The 26,804-nt window shown below is 43.4% G+C and overlaps 1 protein-coding gene across 27 annotated transcripts in view; it reads right to left on the reverse strand.

Moving 5' to 3' along the window:
* DOCK9 (dedicator of cytokinesis 9) overlaps positions 1-26,804 on the reverse strand; it is a 323,976-nt gene that overhangs the window by 107,530 nt on the left and 189,642 nt on the right. For all 27 annotated transcript variants that reach the window (XR_009496611.1, XM_059892120.1, XM_059892137.1 and 24 more), the window contains exons 14-31: positions 25,986-26,068; positions 24,919-25,041; positions 21,935-22,014; positions 21,660-21,847; positions 21,256-21,321; positions 20,080-20,172; positions 18,720-18,843; positions 18,235-18,356; positions 16,857-16,943; positions 16,399-16,488; positions 14,777-14,892; positions 14,436-14,505; positions 13,509-13,634; positions 12,868-12,939; positions 5,034-5,180; positions 4,755-4,838; positions 3,722-3,833; positions 234-412 (exon numbers count right to left, since the gene is read on the reverse strand). Coding sequence is in view for 26 of the 27 variants with exons in the window: in XM_059892120.1 (XP_059748103.1) it covers positions 234-412; positions 3,722-3,833; positions 4,755-4,838; positions 5,034-5,180; positions 12,868-12,939; positions 13,509-13,634; positions 14,436-14,505; positions 14,777-14,892; positions 16,399-16,488; positions 16,857-16,943; positions 18,235-18,356; positions 18,720-18,843; positions 20,080-20,172; positions 21,256-21,321; positions 21,660-21,847; positions 21,935-22,014; positions 24,919-25,041; positions 25,986-26,068 (1,962 nt within the window). In the remaining variant the exon portion in view is untranslated. The remainder of the gene's footprint in view (positions 1-233; positions 413-3,721; positions 3,834-4,754; positions 4,839-5,033; positions 5,181-12,867; positions 12,940-13,508; positions 13,635-14,435; positions 14,506-14,776; positions 14,893-16,398; positions 16,489-16,856; positions 16,944-18,234; positions 18,357-18,719; positions 18,844-20,079; positions 20,173-21,255; positions 21,322-21,659; positions 21,848-21,934; positions 22,015-24,918; positions 25,042-25,985; positions 26,069-26,804) is intronic.

Consider the following 26,804-nt stretch of genomic DNA (forward strand, 5'->3'; position numbering starts at 1 on the left):
GATGCACAGTGTAAGTGAATCCCGGCCTTGGAGAGCTTAATGATGGCCTGGGCGAGCACTGGCCAGGCCCTGTACTGGGACCCTTCCTATAAAGGCGGCTGTTAGATTTTATTGCATAAACAGAGAAAGCTTTTGTGCTATCGTTACTAATTTTCTAATTGCTTGTTTCTTTGGATTACTCAAAATGAAGGTCATGTTATCAGTCACATTTCCATGCATCAGAGAACACTCACCCTGGAAGCGTATCTGTCGTCAAAAGAGTGCTTTATCAGCAGGTTCTTGAGCACGCTGATGGCAATCACTCGGACCTCCCTGAACTCCTGGAGGGCGGCCCCCACCTCCCTCAGTAAGAGTCCCACCAAGAAGTGGTTTCTGCAGAACTCGTCTGTTAATGCATAGTCAAGTTGGAGATCTGAAATGAGCATATAAACAAACTGCTTTAGTTAGAAGGGATGTAATACTCTTTGAATAAAATAAAAACCAAGCCCACCCTTTCCTTTCAGGCTCCCCTGTGTGTGTCAACAGGTGGTCACATCTGGCCCACAAAGGCTGATAACCTAAAACACTGCTCTGCACTCCAAAATGTAAACAGAGTTTAAATACAATTAAATCAATCCACAACGCAGGAGACCCAGGTTCGATCCCTGGGTTGGGAAGATCCCCTGGAGGAGGAAATTTCTACCGACTCCAGTGTTCTCGCCTGGGAAATCCCATGGTCAGGGAGCCTGGTGGGCTACAGTCCACAGGGATACCAAGAGAGTCAGACACGACTTAGTGACCAAGCCACCACCACCATATAAATGCACTGGATTTTGATTATAGAAAGTATTACATCCTACGTAATTATTAAGTCAGTGAATAGTTTTAGTACCAATTTTTAGAATATAGAACAGCACATTATATTACAAATGTAATTTTGTTACTAATATGAAATTCAAATATTGTAGTAATTGACAACATTATAGAGGAGTAATTTGTGCATAACAAACACATAACTAAAGAATAAATATATACATGGCCTATTAAAATGTTCTTCACTACATGGGTTCATTTATCTATTTCCTGGTCATTAATGCCCATATACTCCACCCAATGTGTTTAAAATGACCAAGTTAGCATATAACCTACTTATTTTGCTATCACTGAAGACCTTATTTAATATAGAATTTTCTCAAATATACTCTTAAAACTTCTGTACCTCAAAAAGCAAATAGAAAACTAATATAAACTAGAACTAAAATGGACAAAGCACCAAATCAAACTAGCTAAGTCATCAGCAAGCTAAGAGACAAGACTGAAAGCTCTTCTAGAAAAAAGATGTAACCAAATGTGAACTCTACTGAGGGAAGGTAGAAACAAGTAGCTAAACACCACACTCTAAAGCTGAAATAACACTTTTCCAGTAAGCTGTGGCTTGGATTTAAATTCTTATACCGCATCCATTGTTAGAGGAAAGTCAATGGGCCTCTACTTTGGTTTTAATCTCATGCTGGGCAGTTGTTTCTAACCCTATTTAGATTCTCACTCAAGTCCTAGAAAGCCTTTCCAGGACCTTCCAGAACACTCGTGTCCACTGTTTTAAGCAGAGATTATTGAAAAGACAGTTCATAGCCTGAATTCACATGAGTCCCTTAGAAGAAAACTATTTATGGGTTTAACTGTACACATGTGTGTGTGCGTGTGAGTATGTGTGTGTGCAGAGAGGAAGGTGGAACAGCAGGTGAGAAGGGTGAGAGGAAGGAGAATGCTAAAAAAAAAGACAAAACCTTATTCTTACTGGTGCAGTTATGAAAATTCATACCGAAGCCACCTGTCCCTCTAGCTCCAAATTCCCTGACAGTCTACAAGAGTTTGTGCATGTCTCGCGGTGGGCCAGTGGGGAAGATTAGTACAGGTTCACGCCCGACCACTGGGCAGAAAGAGCTGTCCTGAGCACCCTGACAGGTGAGAGGAAAAGACAGTCATGGTCCCCAAGGGCAGGTGGGCCAGTAACTGCTGGTGGGCTAAGAGGGCAGGGTGGGGTGCCGGGAGAGGCAAGGACCTGGCCAGGCCCAGATCCAGTGACTGGCCGAGTGACTGGCTGGGAGGAACATGAGGACCCCAGCGAGGTGCTGTGTGAGGCTGAGAAGCATCAGGAGTGAGGAGCTGGGACCAGCAGGTGTGTCTGGTGTGTGGGGAACAGCTCAGGGGGAGACAGGTGGTGGGGCAGGGTTGGGCGGGGGATTCTGAATGGCCCAGAATGCTCAACCCTGCACCTTTTCCAATTATTACCCCAAAGTCACCTTCTCAGTGAGGCTCTTCCTGGCCACCGGATCTCAATGTCACCCACTTCCTGTCCCGTTCCCTCACTTTTCCTCTCCGTAGCACTCATCACTCTGACAGGCGGGGACTTCATCCTTGTTGTCCACAACTGTTTCCCAAGGTTAGGTAGAGTTGGTGCTGGGCAAATATTTGCTGAATGCATGATAACCAATGTCAGGCCACGGTCCCTATCTTGCTTTTTATAGACAGTTTGAGCCTCTTTGGGGCATTTAAGATATTTATGTCTCTGAATGAGTGCCTTTGTGTATTTCTCCCTGAATTTCAGGGTCACTTGATTTAGGTGTCATCAATAATTTGATGGAGAAGGAAATGGAAACCCACTCCAGTATTCTTGCCTGGAGAATCCCATGGACTGAGGAGCCTCATGGGCTACAGTCCATGGGGTTGCAAAGAGTTGGACACAACTGAGTGACAAGGCAACAACAAATAGTTTGGTGGCATCCTTCACTTTTTCTCTCCTGCAGCATAAATAATCCTGAGCACATGCAAGGTGCTAAATACTGCACTATGATAGACCTGGGAGACTGGGGGGATTACTAGTCTTACTCAATTACTTACTCAGTGAAGACAAAGAAATCTCTGTGAGCTTAATTCTCTTCAAACTCAGAAAGGATACAGAACAGTTAATAAAGACTCAACATGCAAACATAGAAAGCATGTGAAAAGCCGTGTTGCGTGTGACAAAGGTTACGGCTACTGCTATAAACAAGGACTAGGAAAACAGTGGGAGAATACACTTTAGAAGTGAAGCAGCGTTTTTTGTTTGTTTGCTTTACTTCTTAAAGAAGCCTCCTAGAGGACCTAGTGATCCCAGGAGCAAAAAACAAGACGCCTCCCGGGGATGTTACGGATGTGTTAGCTACAGTGAGAACAAATTCACTGGCTTATCGTGAATTTTAAAATTGATCCAAGTACATGGGAAATGTCTAAATGCGTAGCACACGTAAGCGTTTCAGCAATCACTTGCATTCTTTTTCTTTTAAAGGAGGAAGATGCAAGAAAGCAGCGTCACACCCCACACCTACCTACAGGAGTGTCATTTGACTCCACAGTTGGTGAAAGAAAAGCTAATTCATAAGAAAAAAGGAAAAGTGAAACAAATAAAAATAAACTACAGTAAAAAAAAAGGATTTCTATTGTTTAAGCAATGGAATTGTTCAATGAAAAAAGAGTCACACTGGCATGATCAATAGTCTGGTAAGTTTGCTAAAAAAAAAGTTAAGTTCCTATGAAGCATGTTATCAATTTAAAAAAAAAAAATGGAAACGAGAAAAAAAATGAATTCACCAATGAAAAATGTCAGATATTCTTAATGTCATGCGTGAACTAATTCTCTTATTTAAAATGAATGGCTCTCTTTTTGAAAAGACTAGGATTAATATATTTAAAGATAGATTACCTTGATATCTTTGAATCCTGCCTTTTCCAAATGGCATTGGTAAATTCAAAGGAATATAATGTTCATGATTGCACACCACACGGAGAAATTCGAATTTGTATTCAAAGAGGGTCTGCAGGAAAAAAATGGTTATAGTCATAAGTTACGGATACTCTGCACAGCCTCCTAAGAAACCCCTGAGGAATGACGTGGTGCCTATGGCTCCTTCCCTGTCTCAGGGCTACATGCTCTAGGGTACTTTACAGATTTCAGCATGGCTTCAGGGATTCATTTGAAAACCAGGGAACACATTTTGCTAAATAATGTTCTCCATTGACTTTTAGGGCATTTATTATTTATGCTCCTCCAACTTCAATAACGGATTTCGGGCAGCTTATAATTACAGACCAGATTCAAAGCAAGAAAAAAATGAGAAAGGCAGACCTTTAAAATAGACACCCAAGGGAAGAAACAGAAAATTCTGGCAGAGAAAGGCTGTGGTTCCTTCTGTTACCTTGTTAAACAAACTATGATTTGTAACAAGAATACTTTTAATTGTGCAGCTGAGAGTCATTTCAGGTATTTATGAGAAAAACCAACAGGTATGTTTATGTTGCATTTGGAATTACTGTGTCTCTAATATCTTACACAGGCTTCCCTGGTGGCTCAGTGGTAGAGAACCAGCCTGCCAATGCAGGAGATGCGGAATTGATCCCTAGGTTGGGAAGATCCCCCAGAGAAGGAAATGGCAACTCCAGTATTCTTGCCTGGGAAATCCCATGACAGAGGACCCTGGTGGGCTATATTCCATAGGGGTCATAAACAGTTGGACATGACTAACTACACACACACACACACACACTATCTCACATACTACTTTGAGTACTAGTTATTAATAGTTAGTATCTCCAAGGGAGGGCAGGGAGTAGTGCCTTTGGGACTGAAAGAAAATTCTGATGTGAACCCAGAGAAATAGGTAGGTATCTGGATTCACTCAGAGAGACAAAAAGAAGTGTGTAACACACACACACGCACATGCAGGCACACACACTACCTTAGGATCTCCAGGAGCAAAGCAGCTGATGTAGTTGTTGATCTGCTTGAAGACAAAGCCCCTGTCCATGAAGGTGAAACATCTCTGCGGAGGAAACAACCCACAAAGGTAAGTATTCAGGCTGTAGTGGAAAGTTGGGTTCAAATCAGTGTTTACTGTGGATAAGTTTATCCTCTGGCATAAACACATTCGCTGAGCACCTACTGTGTATGAGTCACTCTGCTAGAAAGAGCACATTTGGCCCCCAGTGGACGCCCTCCCTGCTGGAGGGCCCCCCACCTTGATGAACACAGCCAGGCTGTGGTTGGCGTTCTTGGATGCATCCGGGTTATCTCGGTACTTCTGCGTGATGTGAGGCATTAGCATAGTCACAACAGTTTCCACCGCATGATGATAGGAGGCAGGGAATCTCTGGTTTCGCAACAGCTGAAAAGGGTTTAGAGCAAACGCTGATTATTTTTTTAAGTTGAACTGTTTTTTGGGGAAAGAAATCTCATCTCTGAAAGGTACAGGCATTCAAATCAGCCAAAGTAAAATGCAGAGATTGCTTTAGAAAGCACTGGCTTAGGGTTAAGCCTCAAGTACTCAAACTGAACACGCACAGAATGGTGACTGTATGTCACTAGTTGAAACTGCTCAGGAGGAGTCCTCTTTAACTTTACATAGTAATTTTTTTTTTCTGTCAGGAATGCATACCTAAGAAATTACACACAGATCACTTAGCGATTAGCTACTACTTACCATGTGTCTTCTACATACTGGGCACTGTACTAGGTATTTTTATATAACCTTTTCATTAAATTCTTAAACCCTCTCATTTTATAGAGAATCAGAGAGGTCAGGTAAATGTGGCTTCAGTCACACAGCTAACAATAACAGAGACTCAAACCTGGATCTATTATACAGTGAGTTCAAGGCCTGTGTGCTTTCTGCTCTGTGAGGCCATACTGCCCCCTCTCCCACCCCTCTCCTGCTCCATAAGTGGAACAATTTACTGAGGACCCAGAATGGGAAGCGGGCTGTACTGGATGGTCCATGCATGCATGTGATTCTAACCCCATAGCAGGGGGTGTTTCCATCCCTATGTTACAGACAAGAGGAAACTGAAGCTTGAAAAGATTCAATAAAGAATACTAACTGACCTTTAATATCCTTCCTTCCCTTCTCCCTTTTAGTGGCAGAATGCCAGGGTTTGACAGGGACACATGGCCTCCCAGCTAGAGGCTACATTTCCCAGCGTAACTTGTGGCAAGATAATGGTCATGTGACTCATTCTGGCCAATGGGCTATAAGAGGAAGTTATGCTTGCCTTCCGAATCCTTCTCTTTGCCACTGCCTGGAATGTGGGGTGGTGGTGAGCCAGCTTCTCAACCATGCAGACAAGGATGCTACCTGGGCTGGATAATTGGATAGGAACGTGAGTCCCCACATGACCTTGCAGGACAAGCTTCCCACTGTTTGAGCTGCCTATGGATCAAAATTTTCTAAAAGAGAGAAATGAACCTATTGTCTTATCAAAGCCACTATTATTTTGGCCTATTTTGGAGGAGCCAAACCAGTATCTTAATAGCAAATAAACAGCATTTTGTAAAACTAGAACTGGAGCCTAGGTATTTTGGTATGAGAGCATGCATTATTTTATGCTTTAAATACCAGAAACTATAATGAAATTTGGGAACTCCAGCTTTACAATAATCTCAGTTCTCACACCAATAACAAGACAATCTTTGTAAATGTACATAAACTCAAGAATCCAGTGAGGGAAGGATCAAGTCATAAGAATTGGAAGTTTATCTACTTTCATAAACAGAACAGTAAAATCTGAAATTCCAAAAGGATTTTGTTCCATTCTGGCAAACCAGTAACTCTAGATCCTGAGGTGTCAGCCTCCATCAACCATTAGCTATCAGGAACTCGGGCAAGGCCAACTCTAACCACTAGGCATGAATGCCAGCTCCCAAGCCAGCCACTCCTAAAACACGAGGTCTCCCAAGAAAAGCCTACCGAATGGCGCTGAGTTAACAGCTGCTTAAACCATGAAAAGTGGATGGAAAATTCTATAATGGAGGGATGGGGTGGACCACATGGACCTATGAGTCAATATTATCACAACCAAAAGTGGGACAGCTGGGCATCCTATACCTCCTGATAAGTAAGATACAGGAGTACCAGCTAAGGTGTATCCATGCCACATAGAAAATCAAACCTGAAAGCAGTTTAGCCTCTAGATGTCACTACACAAGAAACAGACGGCACAGAGAATCATGTGATGTATTACTGCAAGCTTACAATCGGCCAGATCTAGAGTGTGGGGAATTCTGCAGGTCAGGTGGCCTACTTTCTTCAACAAATACACTGCATTAAGAAACAAACAAATGGAGAAGGAACAGTGTGAGGGGCCAAGAGAACATCAGGGCCACATCAACCCATGGCAATGTGTGGACAGTGTTTAGATCCTGATTCAGACCAACTGTAAAATGACACTTTTGAGACACCTGAATACAGATGGGGTGTTAGATGATGATAAAGAAATATTGCTAACTTTATTGAGTATCATAATGGTGCAATGGTTATTCTTTAAAGGCTTTACCCATTGGATATTATACACTATAGTTTTACAGAGGAAATGATAAAATATTGAGGGAATGTTCTTAAAATACTCTAGGAAAAAGAGAAGTATGGGGGTGGATACATAAAGCAAGAATGGCAGAGTGTTGATAACTATTGAAGCTGAGTGGGTGAGAGGTACGTGAGTTTCATTAAACTACTCCCTTTCCTTTTAAAATTTTCTATAATAATTTTTTTTATTAAAAGGAAAGAAGTGTGGTGAAGAGTGATGTATAATTAACATACCAACCAACCAACAATACTGCTCGGCGATTAGGAGGTGATAACTCAGTGCCTTTGAAGGGTGAGATGAAGCTCCCCCTTGTGACAAACAGCTATTGTCAAGAGTCCTAATTTGGCAACACAGCAATGAGGTTAAGATGCACACGGAAGGGCGATGAAGACTGAGGTGATGAGACGGTTTTACGGAGAGCACCACAAACTGAGGTGGAAGCACATGACCCAGGCTAACGAGCTGATGTAGGGCAGTAAGTACATGAGTGGTGGCTCAGGACAGGACGCTAAGATGGCAGGGGACTTCCTGGCCAAATGAAACGCTACTCCTGACCATGTCCTGCTGTGGGATCTTCCCTCAGTGCTGCAGCCGCGTCCATGGCAGCCCAGCCCCCACCATCTCTGCCTCCAGCAGATGCTGCTGGTGAGAGGTCTGCCTGCCCACAGACTATTCAAACTCCAGGGGGAAGGTAGACTTGTTGGTATAAAAGTTTTCCAACCACTCTGGTAATGCACACTCAATTTCACCTTGTCACTACCCTTCCTCTCCAGGATCTCTATTAACTGTCCGCTGCTTGCCCGCAAAGCTCCCCCACAGTCTCATCGCTGTCTCTGAGCTAATCCTGTTTGCACTCTTCCCTCTACCCTCAGCCTGAGCCTGTACCTGGGCATGAGCTCCTTCCTCTGCCGGACCCCCATTCTCCTCCCACAAGGGAGGCGGCCTCCAAGGCCCAGGTGGAGCTCCAGCTCCAGCATCACACGAATGTCCTCTTGTGTTGGAGCTCACACGGACACCTTCACACGTTCTCCTCTAAATGCGTGTTCTCCTTCTCCAAGGACTCTGTCAACTGCACGGTGGAGGCCGCACTCTCCACTCTGCCTGCATCTCTCCTCAACGCTCTGCCTGGAGCACACACTGTTGGAAACACACCCTCGTGGACGGAAGCATGGCTGTTAACCATTCTGCCATCTCAGATGCACAGAGTTTCACATATCGTTCAGGAGAAGTCCAGGCAGTCCACTCAGAACAGGAACCACACTGCCCTTCTTTCACTCTTCAAATGAAAGCTCTTTTCTTGCTCAATTAAGACAGAAAATGGCTGAAAGCTAAACAACTGACACTTAAGGGAAGAGGTTCGGCCTGTCCCCAGCCAGGTTTCCAGCTTCCTGCAGGAGCACCTGTGGAATGCTAACAATTTGCTTGAGTCAACATGGGAGGGAAGGAAACTCAAAATGAGTCTGCTGAAATTATAGCTGCTAAAACTAAACCACAGGGAAGAAAAACCTAAAGTACGCTGACCTTAGAGGCAGGGTGGAGCTGGGGGTTGGGAACTCCTCAGGAGGCCACAGTGAGGCCTATTTTGCATTTCCCCCCCAAAACGACTTATTATACATTCTAAGCACATCACCTATGGAACACTGAAGTCTGGAATGGTCACAGGTAATCAATCCAAACTTCGCAGGTCCATCTGCAGCGGTATGGAAATTGACCATTTCAGATGCTAGTTCAGAGAGAGGCTCTGATGCTCAGCTCTCCTCTGCAAAGGGGTCATAGTTTGATTGGCTGGGGATGGGAAGGTGGACACATGACATTGCCTCCACCTTCGGCACGACAGCGTGCAGGTCTGTCCCTCCCTATATGTGTGCATCAGATGAAACGGCCTGGCCAGCACTGGGAGTGGAAAATGAAGACTGAGGCTCATCACACTCTATGACCCCAAGTGCTGGTTTGTGGCAGACTTTCAAGGACACTGAAAGCACTGTCTAGCTCTTCTGTGAACCATGGCCCAGGTGCTCCTATGAGACAGGTGTGCGCCTGCTTACAGCAACTGAAGACAAGACTCACCAGTGAGGAAAAAGGTCAAGGTCAGGATTATAAACATTGGAGTATTTTGACAATCTTCAGCCTAAAAACAGAAAAACTCTAAGGGGATTTGACCATGATTCTGGAAACCACCAATGGTACAGAAATGGTGAATATGAACTTGTTCCCTAAATCCAGAGCACAGGGGCTGGAGACTGGGGCATGCAACTTTACAGATGCAGGACAAGCACTAAAACAGCTGATGCAACCATATACAACTCATCACTTAAGATATGAGGCAAAGTGACTGCAGGCTTCAAAAGCTGAAGAGAAGTTCCTAGACCAAGGTGTGATTTAGCTAGTGGTTACCATGGGGAAAGGGAATTGGGAGGGGCAATATAGAGCCAGGGGAAGAAGAGGCAAGAACTATTAGGTGTAAAATAAGCTGCAAGGATATATGGTACAACAAGGGGAATATGGCCAATGTTTTATAATAATTACAGATGGAATATAACCTTTAAAATTATGAATCACAATTACAACCTGTAATGTATATAATATTGTAAAGCAACTCTACTTTAATTTTTAAGACCTACAAAAATTTAAAACGTGTGGTTTCAGGGAAGGGCGGCATGATTTAGGGAAAGGGTGGTATCTTGGGTGACACGGAAGCAGAAGTCACGGGGGAGGGGAGCCCCTCTAAAAGTGACCAGTGTCGGACTCCCCCGAGTGGTGAGCAGGTGTTCAGAATCCCTTTTTATAGTAAATCATGTTATGGTTAAGCATTCTCTTTTTGGATGCCTGTGTTTCTTTTCAAGCTGGAATGCTTTAAAATAAACTACCTCTAAAAACCCTCCGAATGCTGTTTTGAGATCAGGATATAATTAACTTACAGAAAAGGTTGTGCATGGCAGCACTTGAGTGGCCTGTGTAAAGCCCTAAAGGATAAACTAAATGTTTATCTGTGGAGCTAGAGAATTGGGCTATAGGCTGGGAATGGCAGGACACTGGTGAGGGGCTGACTCTGACTTTGGCAGGATTCTTGGTTCTGCAAGGCTGTGTGATCCTGGGCAAGGATCTAGATCTTCATGGGTCTAGACCTCCACCATCCACCTTCGTGAAATAAGGGGGCAGCTGCACAAGAAGGTGGCTTTTTGGTCTCTATTGACCCCCAAATTCTGTGGTTTAATTTGGCATCTTGAGAAAAGAACGCACACAATCCTTTATTAACTTTCGATCACAGTTCTAGGCTAGACGACACTGATCTGTGTGTGCTCAGTTGTGTCTGACTCTTCGCAACCCCATGAACTGTAGCCCACCAGGGTCCTCTGTCCATGGGGTTTCCCAGCAAGAATACCAGAGTGGGTTGCCATTTCCTCCTCCAGGGGATCTTCCTGACTCAGGGATCAAACCCATGTCTCTTACCTCTCCTGCACTGGCAGGTGGATTCTTTACCACTAGTGCCATTTGATATTTGATTTTAAATACACTTCTCAGAAATGTTTCAGACGTGTTCCTCACCTCCTTGACCAGAGCTCCCGTGGTCTAACTGCACATCTTCCCACCTGATCTCCATGAGGGCACGAACCACAGTGCATTTAACTGCATAACCTTTGAGACTGGCATATAATAAGGGCTCAGCGAATACCTTCTGAACAAATTGGCTATTTTAAAAAATATAATCAAGTTGCCAGTCTCTGAAGTGATCCCGTTTAAAGACAAAAATAATGAAAATCCAGTAGGGCCTTGTTGTAAACTGAATTGTGTCCCTCTCCCCGACTACCCCCCAAAAGCCCGATGTTGAAGTCCTAAGCCCACCTCAGAATGGGAGTATTTTTGGAGATAGGGTCTTCGAAGAGGAAATTAGGATAAAATGAGGTCATCAAGATAGGCCTTAACCTTACAGGACACGCAAGGAGGATATTAGGATGCAGACAAGCAGGGAGAAGACCTCCCATAAACCAAGGAGAGACACCTCAGAGGAAACGAGCCCTACAGACACCTTGCTCTCAGACCTCTTCCCTCCAGAATCACAAAGAAATGAGTTTCTGTTGTGCAAGCCCCCGGAGTATTGTACTTGTGATGGCAGTCTCAGCAGACTAAGACTGGCCTAGAGGCTGTCTTGAATAGGAGATGACATCTTTAACAGAAAGGCAGTATAACATAACATGGTGAGGGTGTGTGTGTGTGTGTGCACGCACACGTGTGTGAGTGTGCCTAGTTAGCTGCATACTGCCAAGGAGACAATCTGCTAGATTTTTCCCTTGGCAGGCCGTGCTGGCATGATTTAGATGGTGCGTTACTCTGTGGAAGGCAGGGCCCACCTCCATCTGGCATCTCCCTGTGCACTAAAATTGGATTTAAAAAGGGGGAAAAAAAAAGGAAACCTCCTCAGGCTCCAGCACTGGCTCTATAGCAGAAAGCACAGCTTTAGGTTCGGAACCACACCCTCCCACCTGACAAAATCCACAAGCCCTTCCCCAGGCTTGCTATGCACCCAGATCCCTGGTCCAGGGGGCCCAGAGCTCAAGCCTCCCTCCCTTGGGCCCCCTTATCCTTCCCACATTCACTGCAGGGGCTGCTGGGCTCCAAGACGACTGCTCCCTGCTCAAGCACCCACCGCGCCCAACCACATGCCCCGAGACTCCACTTCTGCGGAGCTAAGATGCAGCAAGAATCCCATCACACAGCAATTCTGGGACCCAGAGAGTCTCAGAAGCAATTCTGCCCATGGCCACCTGGGTTTACTGCATTGGAATCCTATAAATATGTATCTACACTGAGCCTCAGACAGCCAGTGGTGGTGTCAGTCCAGAGTCAGTTCATCTTGTGGCAGAGACCAGCAGGGACCAGGGGACAGCCTGGGACCCAGAGAGCCACACACATCTGGGAACCACAGGGAGGAGGTGTCTGGCAGGGATGGAGTTGTGTCTCTGAGTCCACTCATTGGCTACCAAGGCTGTGTGGTCATATTAGATTTTCCCATCCAAGTTCCTGAGAATAATGTACCACGTTCAAGACACTTAAGAAACACCGGGTAATTACAGAAACACCGGGTAATTACATTTTAAATGAATGCTTAAGCTGCTACTCCTACTTCCACAAATGTGAAGACTTCTAAGCTAGTCAAAGGAAAAGACATACTTCTGTTTGGATTTTTAATAACACAGTGCTCCATGAACGTGGGCTCTGGAGCCAGACTGGTCACAAAGCCCCCTCCCTCCATGCACCATAGCACGGCCCTGGGCACTCATGCATTCTGGTCTTAGCTTCTTCATCCATAAAACAAGGGGCGAGACTAGCACTTCCGCCTGTCGGGTTGTTGTAAAGCTAAAACGCCTTACTACTCAGAAAGCCCCTAGAGCAGTACTGGGACGGGCACCCAGAGAGCTTTAATAAGTGCTGGCTACAATGAAAGAGACTTTCCCCTGAGAACTACTAGGCGAACTTTGAGAGGAAGTGACATACCTTAACTTTGGAGTTCTCTATCAAATGCTGAGCCATGGATTTTATCAAAACTTCAAAGAAAAACCACGAATACTAAAAAAAAAAAAAAAGAAAAAAAAAATCCAGTAAGGAAAACAACAAATCAGAAGACAAGACATTTACTCTCTTAGTAAGGTCACTGACGTGAAACAAGTATGGCCTGAAAACACAGCTGAACCTCCTGACGAATGTTCGGACCTGAGGGGCAAGGCAGATCTGCACCTGCTTCCACGTGTCCAGCAGTAAACAGCGCTGTCCCACTGGGAAACTGGGCGCTTACACCTACCGTGGCACAGCCAGCCACGGGCGCCCCGGATCTCATACGAGGCCATTCCTCTCGGCTGACTCCCACCTGCAGACGCTTGCCTCTACAGTCTCTAACTCAGTGTCCGCCACTGGTCTGAATATGACTGTGAAACTCTGAATGTAGTAATGCCTTGTGGCTCGCTTTGGAGCAGAAGCATTAACAGCAAAGTTGCTACTGAAGAGTTATCTCTGTTACCTGCTTTGAGGAGCTGCTGACTGTCTCCAAAAGCACAAAGAGGGTGAAATTGATCAGGCCAGGAAGTTTGAAGTTTCTTCAATTTGCCCACCGCAAAGCCACACTGGCCCTCCTGACGTACCTTGAGTAGTTTGTTGCTGGTGAGGAAGTCGGCAGAAGGCTTGAGAATCGTGGTCATGGATTTGGTCAGCTCTTCGTGCACTGTCTTGTATTCAGAAGCAATATATGGCTCGGCCTTATATGCATACTTTGAAGAAAGGGGAAAGATACTTTAGTGCACTGGTTCTCCAAGATGGATTGAGAGTTGGAGAGGCTCCCAAGGATGGAGACCAGGGACCAGGTATCACTGATGGGTGGGAGAGGAAGGTGTGGACACGGAAGGTGGGAAGGGTGGGTGTCATGTGACAGGAAGAGGGAGCCCAGGGTGTCTTCAGGGAACCCATCAAAACACGTGAACCATCTGACTCAGCTGGTGGGTCTTCCAGGACAGAACACTAGCTCCCCAAAACTGTAATCAACGTTGTCACATGACTGACATGCAGCAACTGATTCCTTGAAGCACCCCAACTTAGTTTAAATATAAACTAATACACAACTACAATTCAGAGGTGTTCAAGGCTAAATAGAACATGTGTACTATTCAGAACAGTAAAGGCCACTGTGTTCACTGAATATTGTATGTAAATGATGAACTTGTTGACATTTATCTAATGTCATCTCTTGCTTTCCTACATAGTCCAATTTGATGGTGGCTAGAGCTAACCTTCCATCTTTAAACCTCTATATCATTTGGCTCACATTATTTGAAAAAACCCTTAAAGAAAGAAATGTAGCTGAAAGGATGAAATTAAGGAAATAAATGAATGGCTGCCCCTCTTTGGACATCCCCCTCATTCAGGTACACAGGAATAGAAGAGAAAGCAGAGGTGTTAAGTGTTATCCAAAATACATCTTCAAATAACTAGATTTAAGGAAAATAAAATAGGTCCTTAGAAGAAAAGTTGGAGAGCCACAGATCTGAATGACCGGGGCAGTTTAATTTACATACCTTAACATATGACCTCAAGTGGCCCTCCAATCCTTCCTCATGGCACTGGGCAACCACATGAATAATGACCCTACACACCACAGGAATGAATAAAGCAATGAATAGTAATGTGGAAATGGAAACATTTCATTATTATCACAGTAGCAGTACAACAATGATGATGCTACTGGCACCACAGGAAACGAGGAAATGAGGCATTGGATGGGGTCCCCACATATGGAATCAAAACAAGTTTCTTAAATATCATGTTCAACATGTACTGGCACCCCAGATACATATGGCTGTGCTCCAGATGTGGACAGACTGAGAGGGAAGAAGGACCACCTTTCCACCTCGCTCACCGTGTCACGTTGACCGCAACCTCCTCCTGGGTTGCTCGGGTGAGGACGCGGAAGAGCTGGTTTAGGATGGTGGGCAAGAAGGCGATCATCACGTGACCCTCCATCGCGTGCAGGCTCTACGGGCGTGGGATGGCAAGGTTCATGTTATCATTTTAAAAGTAAACTGACCCCAAGAAATTTCCACTCAGCTTCAAACACAGATGGAAGAAACCCATTGAAACAAAGGGAGACAGTGGCAACCTACTGGACAGAGATGTCTATGTCCGAAGCCTCAGAACCTGTGACTATGTTATATGGCAAAGGGGAATTAGGGCTGCTAGTCAGATTAGCTGGCCTTGAGATGGGAGACTCTGCTAGATTATCCAGGAGGGCCCAAAGCAATCACGAGGGTCCTTAGAAGTCAAAGAGGGAGCAGGAGAGTGGAGGGGAAGAATGCTCCGAGATGCAACATTGCTGGCTTTGAGATGTGGGAAGGGGCCACAAGCCAAGGAATGAAGGATCCTTTAGGAGCTGGAAAAGGCCGGGAAGTAGATCAACTCCCAGAGCTTACAGAAAGGAACTCAGCCCTGTTAATAACGTCCTGGGTGTGGCCCAGTGAGACTCATGTCAGACTTCAGAGTTACAAGACGTGCAAGAAAACAGATTTGTGTTGTTTAAAGCCACCAAAGTGAAAGTGAAAATGAAGTCGCTAAAGCCACCAAGTCTGCAGTAATTTGTTAAGAGCAGCAATGGAGAATGAATAAAAGGTTCTTCTTCAAGTTGCATGGCTCCTATGATATAGCTGAAAGGGGACTTGAAGCAGGGATTTCAGAATCCCCATTCCATTTTCCTTGCTTAAATCAAACCAATTCCACTTCTCACACTTCATCTGTTTTGTCCCAATGCCTAGAACACATGTTTAGCTATTGCTCCCCTAGAATCATGTTCTGGGTGAGACTCCCCTGGACCAACCCTCCTGCTCGCCCCAGGAGCCTCCTGTCTGCACAAAGCTAGGGCTGGTTACGTGCATTGTTGTTGTGCAGTCACTCGGTCGTGTCCGACTCTTTGCAGCCCCATGGACTGCAGTACACCAGCTTTCCCTGTCCTTAACCATCTTCCAGGGTTTGCTCAAGCTCCTGTCCACTGAGTTGGGGATGTCATCCAACCATCTCATCCTCTGTCATCCCCTTCTCCTCCTGCCCTCAGGAGTTTATGTGCATTATTTCTGTTGTTCTTTTTTTTTTTCCCACCTAGAACACATTCACCAAGGTTACGTTGTCGCCTACAATGAACTAGAAGTTACTTAACGGTGGGACTGAAGTCACTGTCTTTTATGCTCCTGGACTGTGCTCTGTGTGCAGTGAGCACTCATAGAAAAAGCCTACAAGTGGCTGGTTTTCTATGTGGAATCACGTTTTAGGCCGGCCTGAGAAAAGTATATGTGGGGCTGGGTGAAGACTGCCGTACCCATACTCAGAAGTCGTACCATTTCTGAGTCTACTTCTTGCCCCTATCTAAAACCCTAGAGACGATATCACTGTGAGAACATCTGGCGAAGAGCAGCCTTATAAGGTTTCCAGGGGTGGGAACAACACTCACCACCAAACAGAAAAAAGGGAGTTACTAAGAAAGACGTCTGATACCTTAAGGTATTTTACAAGTTCACTTCCTAAAGCCTGGGCTCCGGATTCGGTTTTCTGACAGTACTGGAAAAAGTTATGTAAGTGCTGATCCTGCGGAGATAAAAGAAGAAAGGAAAATGAAAGCCTGTTAGCATATCTGTGTGGACACAGAGGTATTTGCTTCTGCAGCATGCGTGTTTTATTCAGACTATGAAACATCATATAAAAATAAAATTAAAAAAAAGACTTCAAAGGTCCTCCAACAAAAGTGGAAAATTTATCGTGAGAACTGTTATTTGTACTATCCATTTATATTATTACATGAGAGCACCGTATATGTACTTTCTTTCTTTACAAAAGGACTTACAGAGTGAAAATATATCTATGTAACATATCAATTATGATTTTATTCTGCCAAGAAAATCATGCAAATTCATTCACAAAGCTGTCACTGCTAATTTTAATGGAACAGCATGTACCTGAGTGTACACTGTGGAAACCAGATGAGTTGAAACTTTGAGCAGAGGCTTGCTTCCATCTACCCATTTAATTTCTGGACCATAATGCTGAAAAAATATGGAGGGGAAAAAAAATCCCAACAGATTAGTGACCTTGGCTTCAAACAGCATCTTCAGTTGAGTGTACTGACAAAGTACTGAATGCCAGACAGCTTCACTGACTTGTTATTTATGCCTGGCTCATGGTAGGCATGTAACCATGCCCACTTTCTTCTCCCAAGTACAATGCTCGTCTTAATAGATTGTCTAAACTATCTTTTCTATATAGTTGCAGCTCTATAAATTATTGTCCATCTGGGAGGGAAAGGTTCCAATTTTACCAATCACTTGACCAAACTTGAACTCAGGATTCTGAAAGTGATGGCATAAGGTACCAGATAAAATAAATAAGATAGTAAGTATTCCTAGAACCTGAAAACGGTTGGTCATGTTTGTGCTTGTTTTTATTTCTGAAACCTCCACTTTTCTCATTCTCAGACTAGGAATAGTAACTGAATAATAACAATCATAACAACTGAATACTATTATGATTTTATCCTTATTTTTGAGTATTTTAACTATCTGTCTATAACATTGGCCCAAATTTAGTGCTATTTAAATGCAGAGATATTAAAAGCCATTCACAATGAAATGGAGCAGATCTTAACTAAGTATGTTATAAAACTGAAGTCGATAAAATTTAAGATGGCTAAAAAGAATATAAAACCAACAAACCAATTGGAGAAATCTGAGAAGACTCAGGCTTTCATGAATCAGAAATGTATCAGAAAGGGCTACGAAGTAGATAAGGGATTTGCTTACTAGACTTACAATAAGCTGGAACACAATTTCTAATCATTTGCATGGCTATAAGAACATATTTTTATTTGAGCATGGCTAATTTGCAGAGACAAACTTCCATCTCATCCTCAAGTTTCCATTTCCCTGCTGAAGCAGTGCCAGTTCAGGGCTTATAAAATGCCCAAACTATAATTCTAGATTATGATAACTATTACCAGCACTGCCTTCCAGTGGCCTAGTGAAAGTCACTTAGTTGTGTCTGACTCTTTGCAACTCCTTTGGCTGTACCCTTCCAGTCCCCTTTGTCCATGGAATTCTCCAGGCAAGAATACTGGAGTGGGTAGCCGTTCCTTCCTCCAGGGGATCTTCCCAATCCAGGGATCGAACCCAGGTCTCCCACATTGAAGGTTGATTCTTTACCATCTGAGTCACCATGGAAGCCTTCCAATGGGCTAAGTTTACTTGTAAAATGAATAACTAAAACCAAAATATTGGGACTGGCAAAAATATTGCATGCTTTTGGAAGGAACCGGGGTAAACTGATCTTAAAGTCCCATACCCGGCCCATCCCATGCTCCTGGAAGCCTAGGTAGCCAGACGGGAGATTGGCTGAGACAGGGATGTGCTGCTCACTAGTCACCACCCTTCCATCCTTCAGGAGAGGAAGCCAGGAATATCCAACTGTTGAAACAGAGAACAACAACAACAACAACAAAAATCACTGAAGTGTAGGAAAATGGATGCAGACAGCCACGTTACTAAACTGCTTGATCTTTAAGAACTGCTAATACCAATATGACTAAGAAACTGAGATGACTCAGAAAATAGCCTCTGCAGAAAAGAGTCATAAAGCATGTTGGCCTCCACGGGATGAGCATTCTAAAACTATGTCCTATAAAATGTATACATGTGGGCCAGGCATGCTACCTTCTCTAATTCATCTAAACAGTCCCTCAGTGAAAGTACTCAAATTTAGAATCAAAACGAAATTTAAGAACCTAATGCACAAGCTGTGAACAATCAAAGGGATGATGACATTCAAACCTTGTGTTTCAACGACGTCCTTCTTCTTCGTGCTTCCTTTATTTGAATTATCGCAGCTGACATGGAAGAATGTGAACAGCAAGTGGTGCTTTTCATGTAGCTGGGTGGGCAATTCTATTTTAATCTGCAGGGAAGACAAAAATAACAATCTTTCTTATATTCCAAAACAACAACATGTCACCCATGCACAAATGTGTGTTTGGTCTCCAAACTGATTTATTAACGCCTGCAGTTAAAGGGATCTGAGACTGTTGAAGAAATGGATCCTTAACACACTGTTATGGTCTAACTGTTTGTGTCCACCCAACAAATTCATAAATTGAAATCCTAGCTCCAAAGGTGATGGTTGTAAGTGGGGCCTTTGGGGGCAATTAGGTCCTGAGGGTGGAGCCTTTATGAATGGGATTAATGCTCTTGTAAGAGATTCTATCGAGCTCCCCAGTCCTTCCTGCCATGTGAGGACACAACTGAGAAGTCTGTGACCTGGGAGGTGGCCCTCACCTGACCATGCTGGCTGGTCCCTGATCCTGGACTTCCAGCCTCCAGGACCATGAGCAACTAATATCTGCTCTTTACAAGCCACCCCGTTTGTGGTATTTTGTTACAGTAGCATGAATGAACAAATTCACTGACCCAAAACAGGAAAGTTGGTATTTCAACTCTAGAAAGAACTGGAAAATACATGAGAGATGCCATTTTGTTACCACAGCCAAGCCATAATGAAAAACCAGGTTTGACTATTTAAAAGCAGGATTCACATAGTAGTTTGAGTGAACTCCATTATAATTCTCCATGTGTGTGTGTTAGTCGCTCAGTCATGTCTGACTCTTTGTGACCCCATGGACTGTAGCCTGACAGTCTTCCCTGTCCATGGAATTCTCCAGGCAAGAATACTAGAGTGGGTTGCCATTTCCTTCTCCAGGGGATCTTCCCAGTCCAGGGATCGAACTTGGGTCTCCTGCATTGCAGGCAGATTCTTTACCATCTGAGCCACCAGGGAAGCGTATAATTCTACATAAGGACACCCCAAAATAAGGAAGATTCTCAGGTCCAACAGATGTTTAATTATACTTAAGTATGAAGAGAAATAGGTGAGAATATTAATTGTGGTAGTGATACAGGAAGAATTTTGACTTTTTCTTTTCTGCATTATCTGTACTTTCCAACTTATTTTTTTTAATAAATGTGTTGCTCTTATAATTAGAAAAGTTAAGTAAACTAAATATTTCAACATTTAGCTCTAGCACTGTAACTTCAGTGTTATATGCAGCTTCTCTTGAATTTTGCTTTGCTAGGCAAAGAAATTAGAGTTTTCCTCAAAACTGGTTAAACTAGGTTTTCCCTTGAAAACCTCACTTACCTCATCATAAAATTCTGGGTTTTGGTGATGGTGTAAAACCGCAGCAAAGGCGCTTTCTGTGAATAGCGGCCCACCAGGTCTGCCGTAAATGCACTAAAATAAGAATTAGCAAAGGGAGGTACCAGAATTCAGTCAATAGAGCAAGAAATTAAACTCAGATGCGTTGTAAAGAAAGCAGCATTCCTATAGCATAAATGAAGCCCCCTTTGATGGATTTCTCCTACTTACAAGACTCCAGACCCACAAGCCCCCTTACTCCCCTCGCTCACCTCCCAGCCCTCCCCTATCCCTACTCCACTCCATGACCAGCAACAGCTCACTGCTTACTTTCACCACCATGCCTTTGCTGACACAATCCCTCGGTCTGAAGAACCTTCCCTTCCATGTACAACAAGCAAACTCTCATGCTTCCTTCAAGAAATGATTCATTTCTTTCCTGTGTCCTTTTGGCAATGTTTTACACTAATCATTCGGTTTTATCCAAAAAAACATTTCAGTATCTTTTATGTGTCAGGAGCTTTTCCTCCATGACTGCCTTTCCCACTAAACTATGAATTTCTTGAGGGGAAAAACTATATTATATTCTTCACATATTATCTCCTTCCCTTTGGGGAAAGTCACTTCCACATAGTTAGAGTGAAGAATTTGGGGTCTGGAGCCAGACTGCCTGGGTTTGAACACTGGTTCCATTAATGTATCGTCCTGAACAATTCATTTAAATTCTGAGCATTAGTCCCATCATGTTAAAAAAAAAAAAAAGCAGATAATAATAGTTCCTAACTCAAAAGACTGTTAGGAGCATTAAAAGAATCTAATATCTATAAGGCTGTACAAGCAGAGCCTGGAATATAGTAAGCACTCAATAACATCACCAATAACCTACTACTATTATTATTACAACTAGAATCAACATTTTCAAGCGAGGTACATGTTTACTGAACTGAATACGCATAAGAAAACACCATCCCTAAAGAGTGTTACAAAACAGAAATTGCCAATTAAGAGCAAGCACTCAGTTATTCCTGTTCTGTAAGGTTCAGTGTATGTGGCTATAGTCTGTGATGTTACATATTGTGTGTTTGTGTCAACTAAAATGTGCTAAGAAGTCCCTTTAGCTATGCAGTATCAGGAACTGCATTTTTAAAATGGAAAAACGTGTACACATAAAGTACCAACCTTTAGAGGCTTAGAGTCTTCCTCATCTGAATCTTTGAATTCAATGCAAATAGCAATATTTCTGGCCTGCAGTGACAGTTACATAAAAAAGAGAATTTAAAAAAAGATTAAAGTATGCAACTATTTATGAAAGAACATGAGAAGCCAAAAACCTAAGAAAGTTTGGTATCGAAAAGAAAACGTGGGCGTCCTCGGTGCCCAGTGGTTAAAGCCCGCCTGCCAATGTAGTGGATGCAGGCTCGCTCTCTGGTTGGGAAAAGGCCACGCGCTGCGGAGCGACCAAGGCGTGCACAGCTCGAGAAAGCCCTCGAGCAGCGATGTAGACCCAGCGCAGCCAAAAACAAACAAACACACAAATAAAACAAATTTTAAAAAACTAAATAAAACTCAATTTTGCCACTCACCTTGGCAAAAGACTTTTGACTGTCATATTTCAAGGACTTAGGATAAACATACAGGTGGTTGTTGTAGATGGTATAAGGTTGAGTGTGTTTAGGGATGCAGGGTACAAATTCCTCCACCTCAAACGTAATCGGCATTTTAGTACAGGTTTCAAATTGCTTTGTAGGAATGTATGATGAGTTGACATAATCTAAAAAAAAAAAAAATTAAAAACAAACAAACTGAAGTAAAAACCAAACAAAAGCTGGTCTGTTTATTACACAGAATGTACACTTACTAGGAAAGTCTGAGGAAACGTTATCAATTGTAATGTCTAGATTGCCCAAAATCACAGGGAGTTTAGCCATCTTCTCAGGTCTACAAGTAAGAGAAGAGAAAAGTCAAACAAGTTAGTTAGCTCTGAATTCTAGAGCAGCACTTCCTAGAGAAATACAATGCAAGCCACAAAAATAATTTTAAACTTCATAGAAGCTACACTTAAAAAGAGTAAAAAGAAACAGGTAAAATTAGTTTTTAAAATATTTTATTTAACCCAATAATATATTAAAAATATTATCTCAGTATGCAACAAGTATAAAAAGTACGTTCTGGTTCTTTGAAACCAGATGTGTATTTTATGCTTAGAGCTCGTCTCAGCAGGACCTATATTTCAAGTACTAGAAAGTCACACGTGGCTAGTGGCTGCTGTGCTGGGTACCACAAGCCCAGATAAGAATATTGACAAAATGTTACAGTGGAGGTTTTCCTGAACCACTCCATTCTCAACATACATTCTTGGCTCAAATGGAATCAGAAAGTTCAGAAGCCATCTGAGGCTCCATTGCCTAGTGAAATGCTGGATATAAAGAAGGTGCTGAGTGAATTGTCTGGTGTCTGTATTTGGTCTGACTCCATCCAATACAGGGGTGTCCTCTGTGCCAGTCCTGACAAGCATGCCCTCAGCCCTTCCTAGTGACAAGGAAACCTTCAACATAGCCATTTTGACACCCAGACTGCTCTTCCTTACAGCCTGGTAAAATTCACCTTGCTGAAGCTTTCACTCATCAAGGAGCCTAGTTAAATTTCTCTAACACTTTTTAAATCATTAATAGACAGCTATCACATCTTCCTAAAGTCCTTGCTTCTGAGTCCCTTTGGGTCTTCCTCCAATGCCATTTCTCTCCCATAAATACACCCCATTTATATCATGGCTCCCAGAACTGTATCAGTAAGGTCCAGCAGGGCCTGAACAGGTTGGGTAGAGCAGCTGCCTGGTTTGAACAATATACCTTTCTACTGATGCAGCCAAAATTCTACTACTTTTACACAGTCACACCACTCCAGTGAGGCACATTAAATATACAGTCACCTAAAATCCCTATATCTTTTTTTATATGCTTTACTATTTTGTTATATCTCTCCATCCTGTCTTTATACAGTTATGTTTTTAGAAATCAAAACAGGATTTGATTTTTGTCCCAATGAAATTTTACCTTTTTATGACTGAGTCATTTGTAGTTGATCAAGACCCTCCTAAATCCAGATTCTAACATATTCCTAATACATATGTCACGAAGACATTCATCAGCACTTTACATTCTCATAAAAGTCTTTCATGAAGATACTGCACAGACTATTGCCAAGAAGCAGCTCCTTCTCAAACCCCTAGAAGCCCATTGCCAGACTGAGACTAGCCACCTGTCACCCCTCCTCGCATCTGGTTACTCCAGCACTGAACATTTTTTCACTCTCTCACACTTCTCTGATTTCTTGGTCATCTTGGAATATATGCTTTACGTTCTTCTGTCGAACCAGCTTAGTGACCCAAGTAAAAAAGGAGAGGCAGAAATCTGGTTAGGACGACTAGTTCCCAGAACACAGGATGTTGCCTCCTGGTCCTTCAGAAGCCACCTGTTTAATAACATCTTTGAGATCACTGGCAAGAAGCATCACAGCTCAGTGGCTCACAGATTCAGCATTTGGTTGAATTGTTCCCAGTTTTGAAAAGTTCCCAACTTTTGTTTTTAAGATTCCTCAGACATCATCATTGTTGTCTTGAGCAATCTCACGGTCAAGATATCTTGCGGTTCTGTTCATGTGAACCTGGATGTCCCTAATGGTTCCAAATTCTTGCTCCCACATGACTACAGCGTATGATGAATGTCGTCATCTTTGCCCCTCACCAACCCCAACTAATGGAATCACTTTTTCTCAGGGTTCCTCTCATTTCCACCAGCCTTTTGTATATATCTGTAAACCTCGTGCAGAAACTAACAGCATTATCACCTAAACTACCCAATATGGTAGCATTTAAAGAAGATCTGCATTTTAAAGAAAATGTTCTATTTTTATACTTGGCTTTCAGATCCCCTGCAGAAATAAGAGACACAACCGTGAGCAAATCAAATAAATATAAAATATCTCATCCTTCTTTTTAGACGGATGCTTCTTGGAGCACACATCAGCAATACCATCTCTCTGACAGGATTACTTTCTGACTAAATCTAGGACTCTCTCCTCTGATGATCACCACAAGGGGGAGGGGCAACGTGGCTCATAAGCTTTGACAGCTATTTTCTAAACACTAGGGCAGCTTCAGAACATGTTTCTCGTCCACTGCTAAATGACTTTTGAGAGAATCACAGGAGCAGAAACTATAGCTTTGGATCCAAGCTGGGGTCCAAGCCACCAACATGTGATAAATTTTTGTAAAAAAAAAAAAGGAAAGAAAATAAAGCAACACCAAGGTTTAAAAAAAAAATGAAAAGGAATTCTCTACTTCCCTAACTCAAGTGTGACAAACACTCAAAGACACAGTGGCATTTCTTCGGATTCGTAACGAAAAAGGACTGCAGCCTCCCTCATGGTACTGCATCTGCGCTTGACAGCACTGGGTCCCTATTTCCAGGTTTCTCAGTCTCTCGCTGACCTTCTGGACCACTCTCTCCCCAGGAAACCCTTCCTACGGGAGGCCTGGTGCACCAAGAGAACCACCCCGTGCTCAGGACCAGTGGAGGCCTGTGATCTTAGCTGCCTGGCCATAGGCTCTCTGCTCGTACCACGTTTTCACTGATGGCCCTGCAAACTTCACCCTCCAAGCACCACCCAGGAAGCCAGACTGTGAGCCGAAACCACCCCAAACGCGGTCACTTTGGGCAGGGTGCGGGGTTCAAGCTAACCAGCCAAGGGAGTGACTTCTGACACAGGGCTGCCCACCCCCATCTTATACAGTAACTTCTGTTTCTCTGATGTAGAAGAAACAGGCAAGGCCTTGAGACTCACTTCCGAAAGTCTGCAAGTAACTTGAGCATGTCTTCGTTGGATAGCTTATTGCTGTCTTGCTTGTAGAGAGCAGAAAACCTGGCGCTTTTGTCAAGGTTTCCAGATGCATCCTTAAACAACGTCCTGAAATAGCAGAATGACATGTCTAAGCTGAGTTTCCAAGTGACCAAAATAAATCCACAGCTGGACTCTGGTTTCTAAGTGAAGACTAATTGTCATTCCACTGGCTACGGCCAGCAGAAATCTCATTATCGAAAGACGAGGAAGGTATTTATGACGATGAACACAGCTAACTCAATTTACATAGAAAATATCACCAGCAAATGGCCTGCGCTTAGGAAATAACACACACAGCCAAATGCTTACGACTCGAAATACAGAGGGTCTGTGGGCCTCACTGACCGGGCTGCCACCCCCTTCCCAGCTGGCGGTGCGTGCTGGAACCTGGAGCCCCAGCTCTGCCACACACACTCCTGTCCATGCCGCCAGGGCTGACAGCACCCTTCTCCAGTCAGCACCACCTTTCTCTGGGTCTCTAATAAATGATGTTTCAGATATGCAGCTTGCTTGGTTTTCAGTTTTACAGATTTAAATCTTCTGCTTCTGGACCACAAACAGAATGGGTTGGTCAGTCTGTCTGTCTCTCCATATAGCTGTACCTATATAAAAAGTATAAAGGATGTTCTCCTCCAGACTCCTGGACACAGCAGGGGAAGGAGAGGGTGGGACGAACTGAGAGGGTATCACTGACATATATGCACTACCCTGTGTAAAACACACAGCTAGTGGGAAGCTGCTGCACAGCACAGGGAGCTCAGCCTGGTGCTCTGTGATGACCTGGAGGGGTGACACGGAGGGTGGGCAGGCTCAAGAGGGAGGGGAACTAGGTACACATATAGCTGATTCACGTTGTTGCATGGCAGAAACCACCACAACATTGTAAAGCAATTGTCCTCCAATTAAAACAAAAAACCTAGAAAAAAAAAGCAACTCCTTTAAAAAGTGACATGCACAAAAAACAATCAAAATACTAAAAAAAAAAAAAAAGAAAAAGATGTTCCTCTTACCTTGCTGCCCAAGCAAATGGCATTCTGTACTGCCCTAGTCTTTGGCATGCCTGCTTGGCATTCTTCAGAACCTTCTGAGCAACCTTAAAGACATCAGAGTAGAACTATGAGTTACTGTATCCCACTGAAGGGAGAATTGTGAACTACAGTTATTATCTCAGTCACTGAACAACCTCTTCCTGTAGTATCAGATGCATGGACAAGCAGATCTAAACGTAACACAGCTGGATTCACTCTAGTGCAGAGGATTCTGTTCATCATATTCTCTAGCACGATTTCCAAAGAATATCAAATGAAAACTGTTTCCAAAATGTAGGTTTTTTCTTTGGACTTCATAGGCAACAGGCATGCCATTTCATAGACTTTTGTATTTCTTTATGACTAAGGGCTATGTAGTATAAGCCCCTGAGTTATCAGTAATTACTAGTACTTGGTATTCATGCCCCAATATATGCCAAGGGAGTTCAAATGAGGACACTAATGAAAACACTAAGCTTTCACAACTCTTAATGTGCACTGGCCTATGCAGACTTCCCAGATTTGGGGAGTATATGCTTGTTATTAAGGCATGACAGGTACTGACTTAAGTTAGGCCAGGGCTTTCAAACACCACGTTTCTGTTTCTAGGTATAAATTACCGCTACTTTCACTTTCTCAAGATCACTTTTGGTTTCTGTGGGGGGTGGATTAACTCTAAAGTGCGGAGGGAAGCAGATTTAGTTTTGGCCTAAGATGCATGCATGGCAGGTCTCTTTATCAATGATACCCCTACCGCTAAAGCAGATGACACCTAATATCCCCAAATTTTCTTGTTCTGGG

Source organism: Bos taurus, chromosome 12, assembly GCF_002263795.3.
Source record: "Bos taurus isolate L1 Dominette 01449 registration number 42190680 breed Hereford chromosome 12, ARS-UCD2.0, whole genome shotgun sequence".
Classification (NCBI taxonomy): Eukaryota; Metazoa; Chordata; class Mammalia; order Artiodactyla; family Bovidae; genus Bos; species Bos taurus.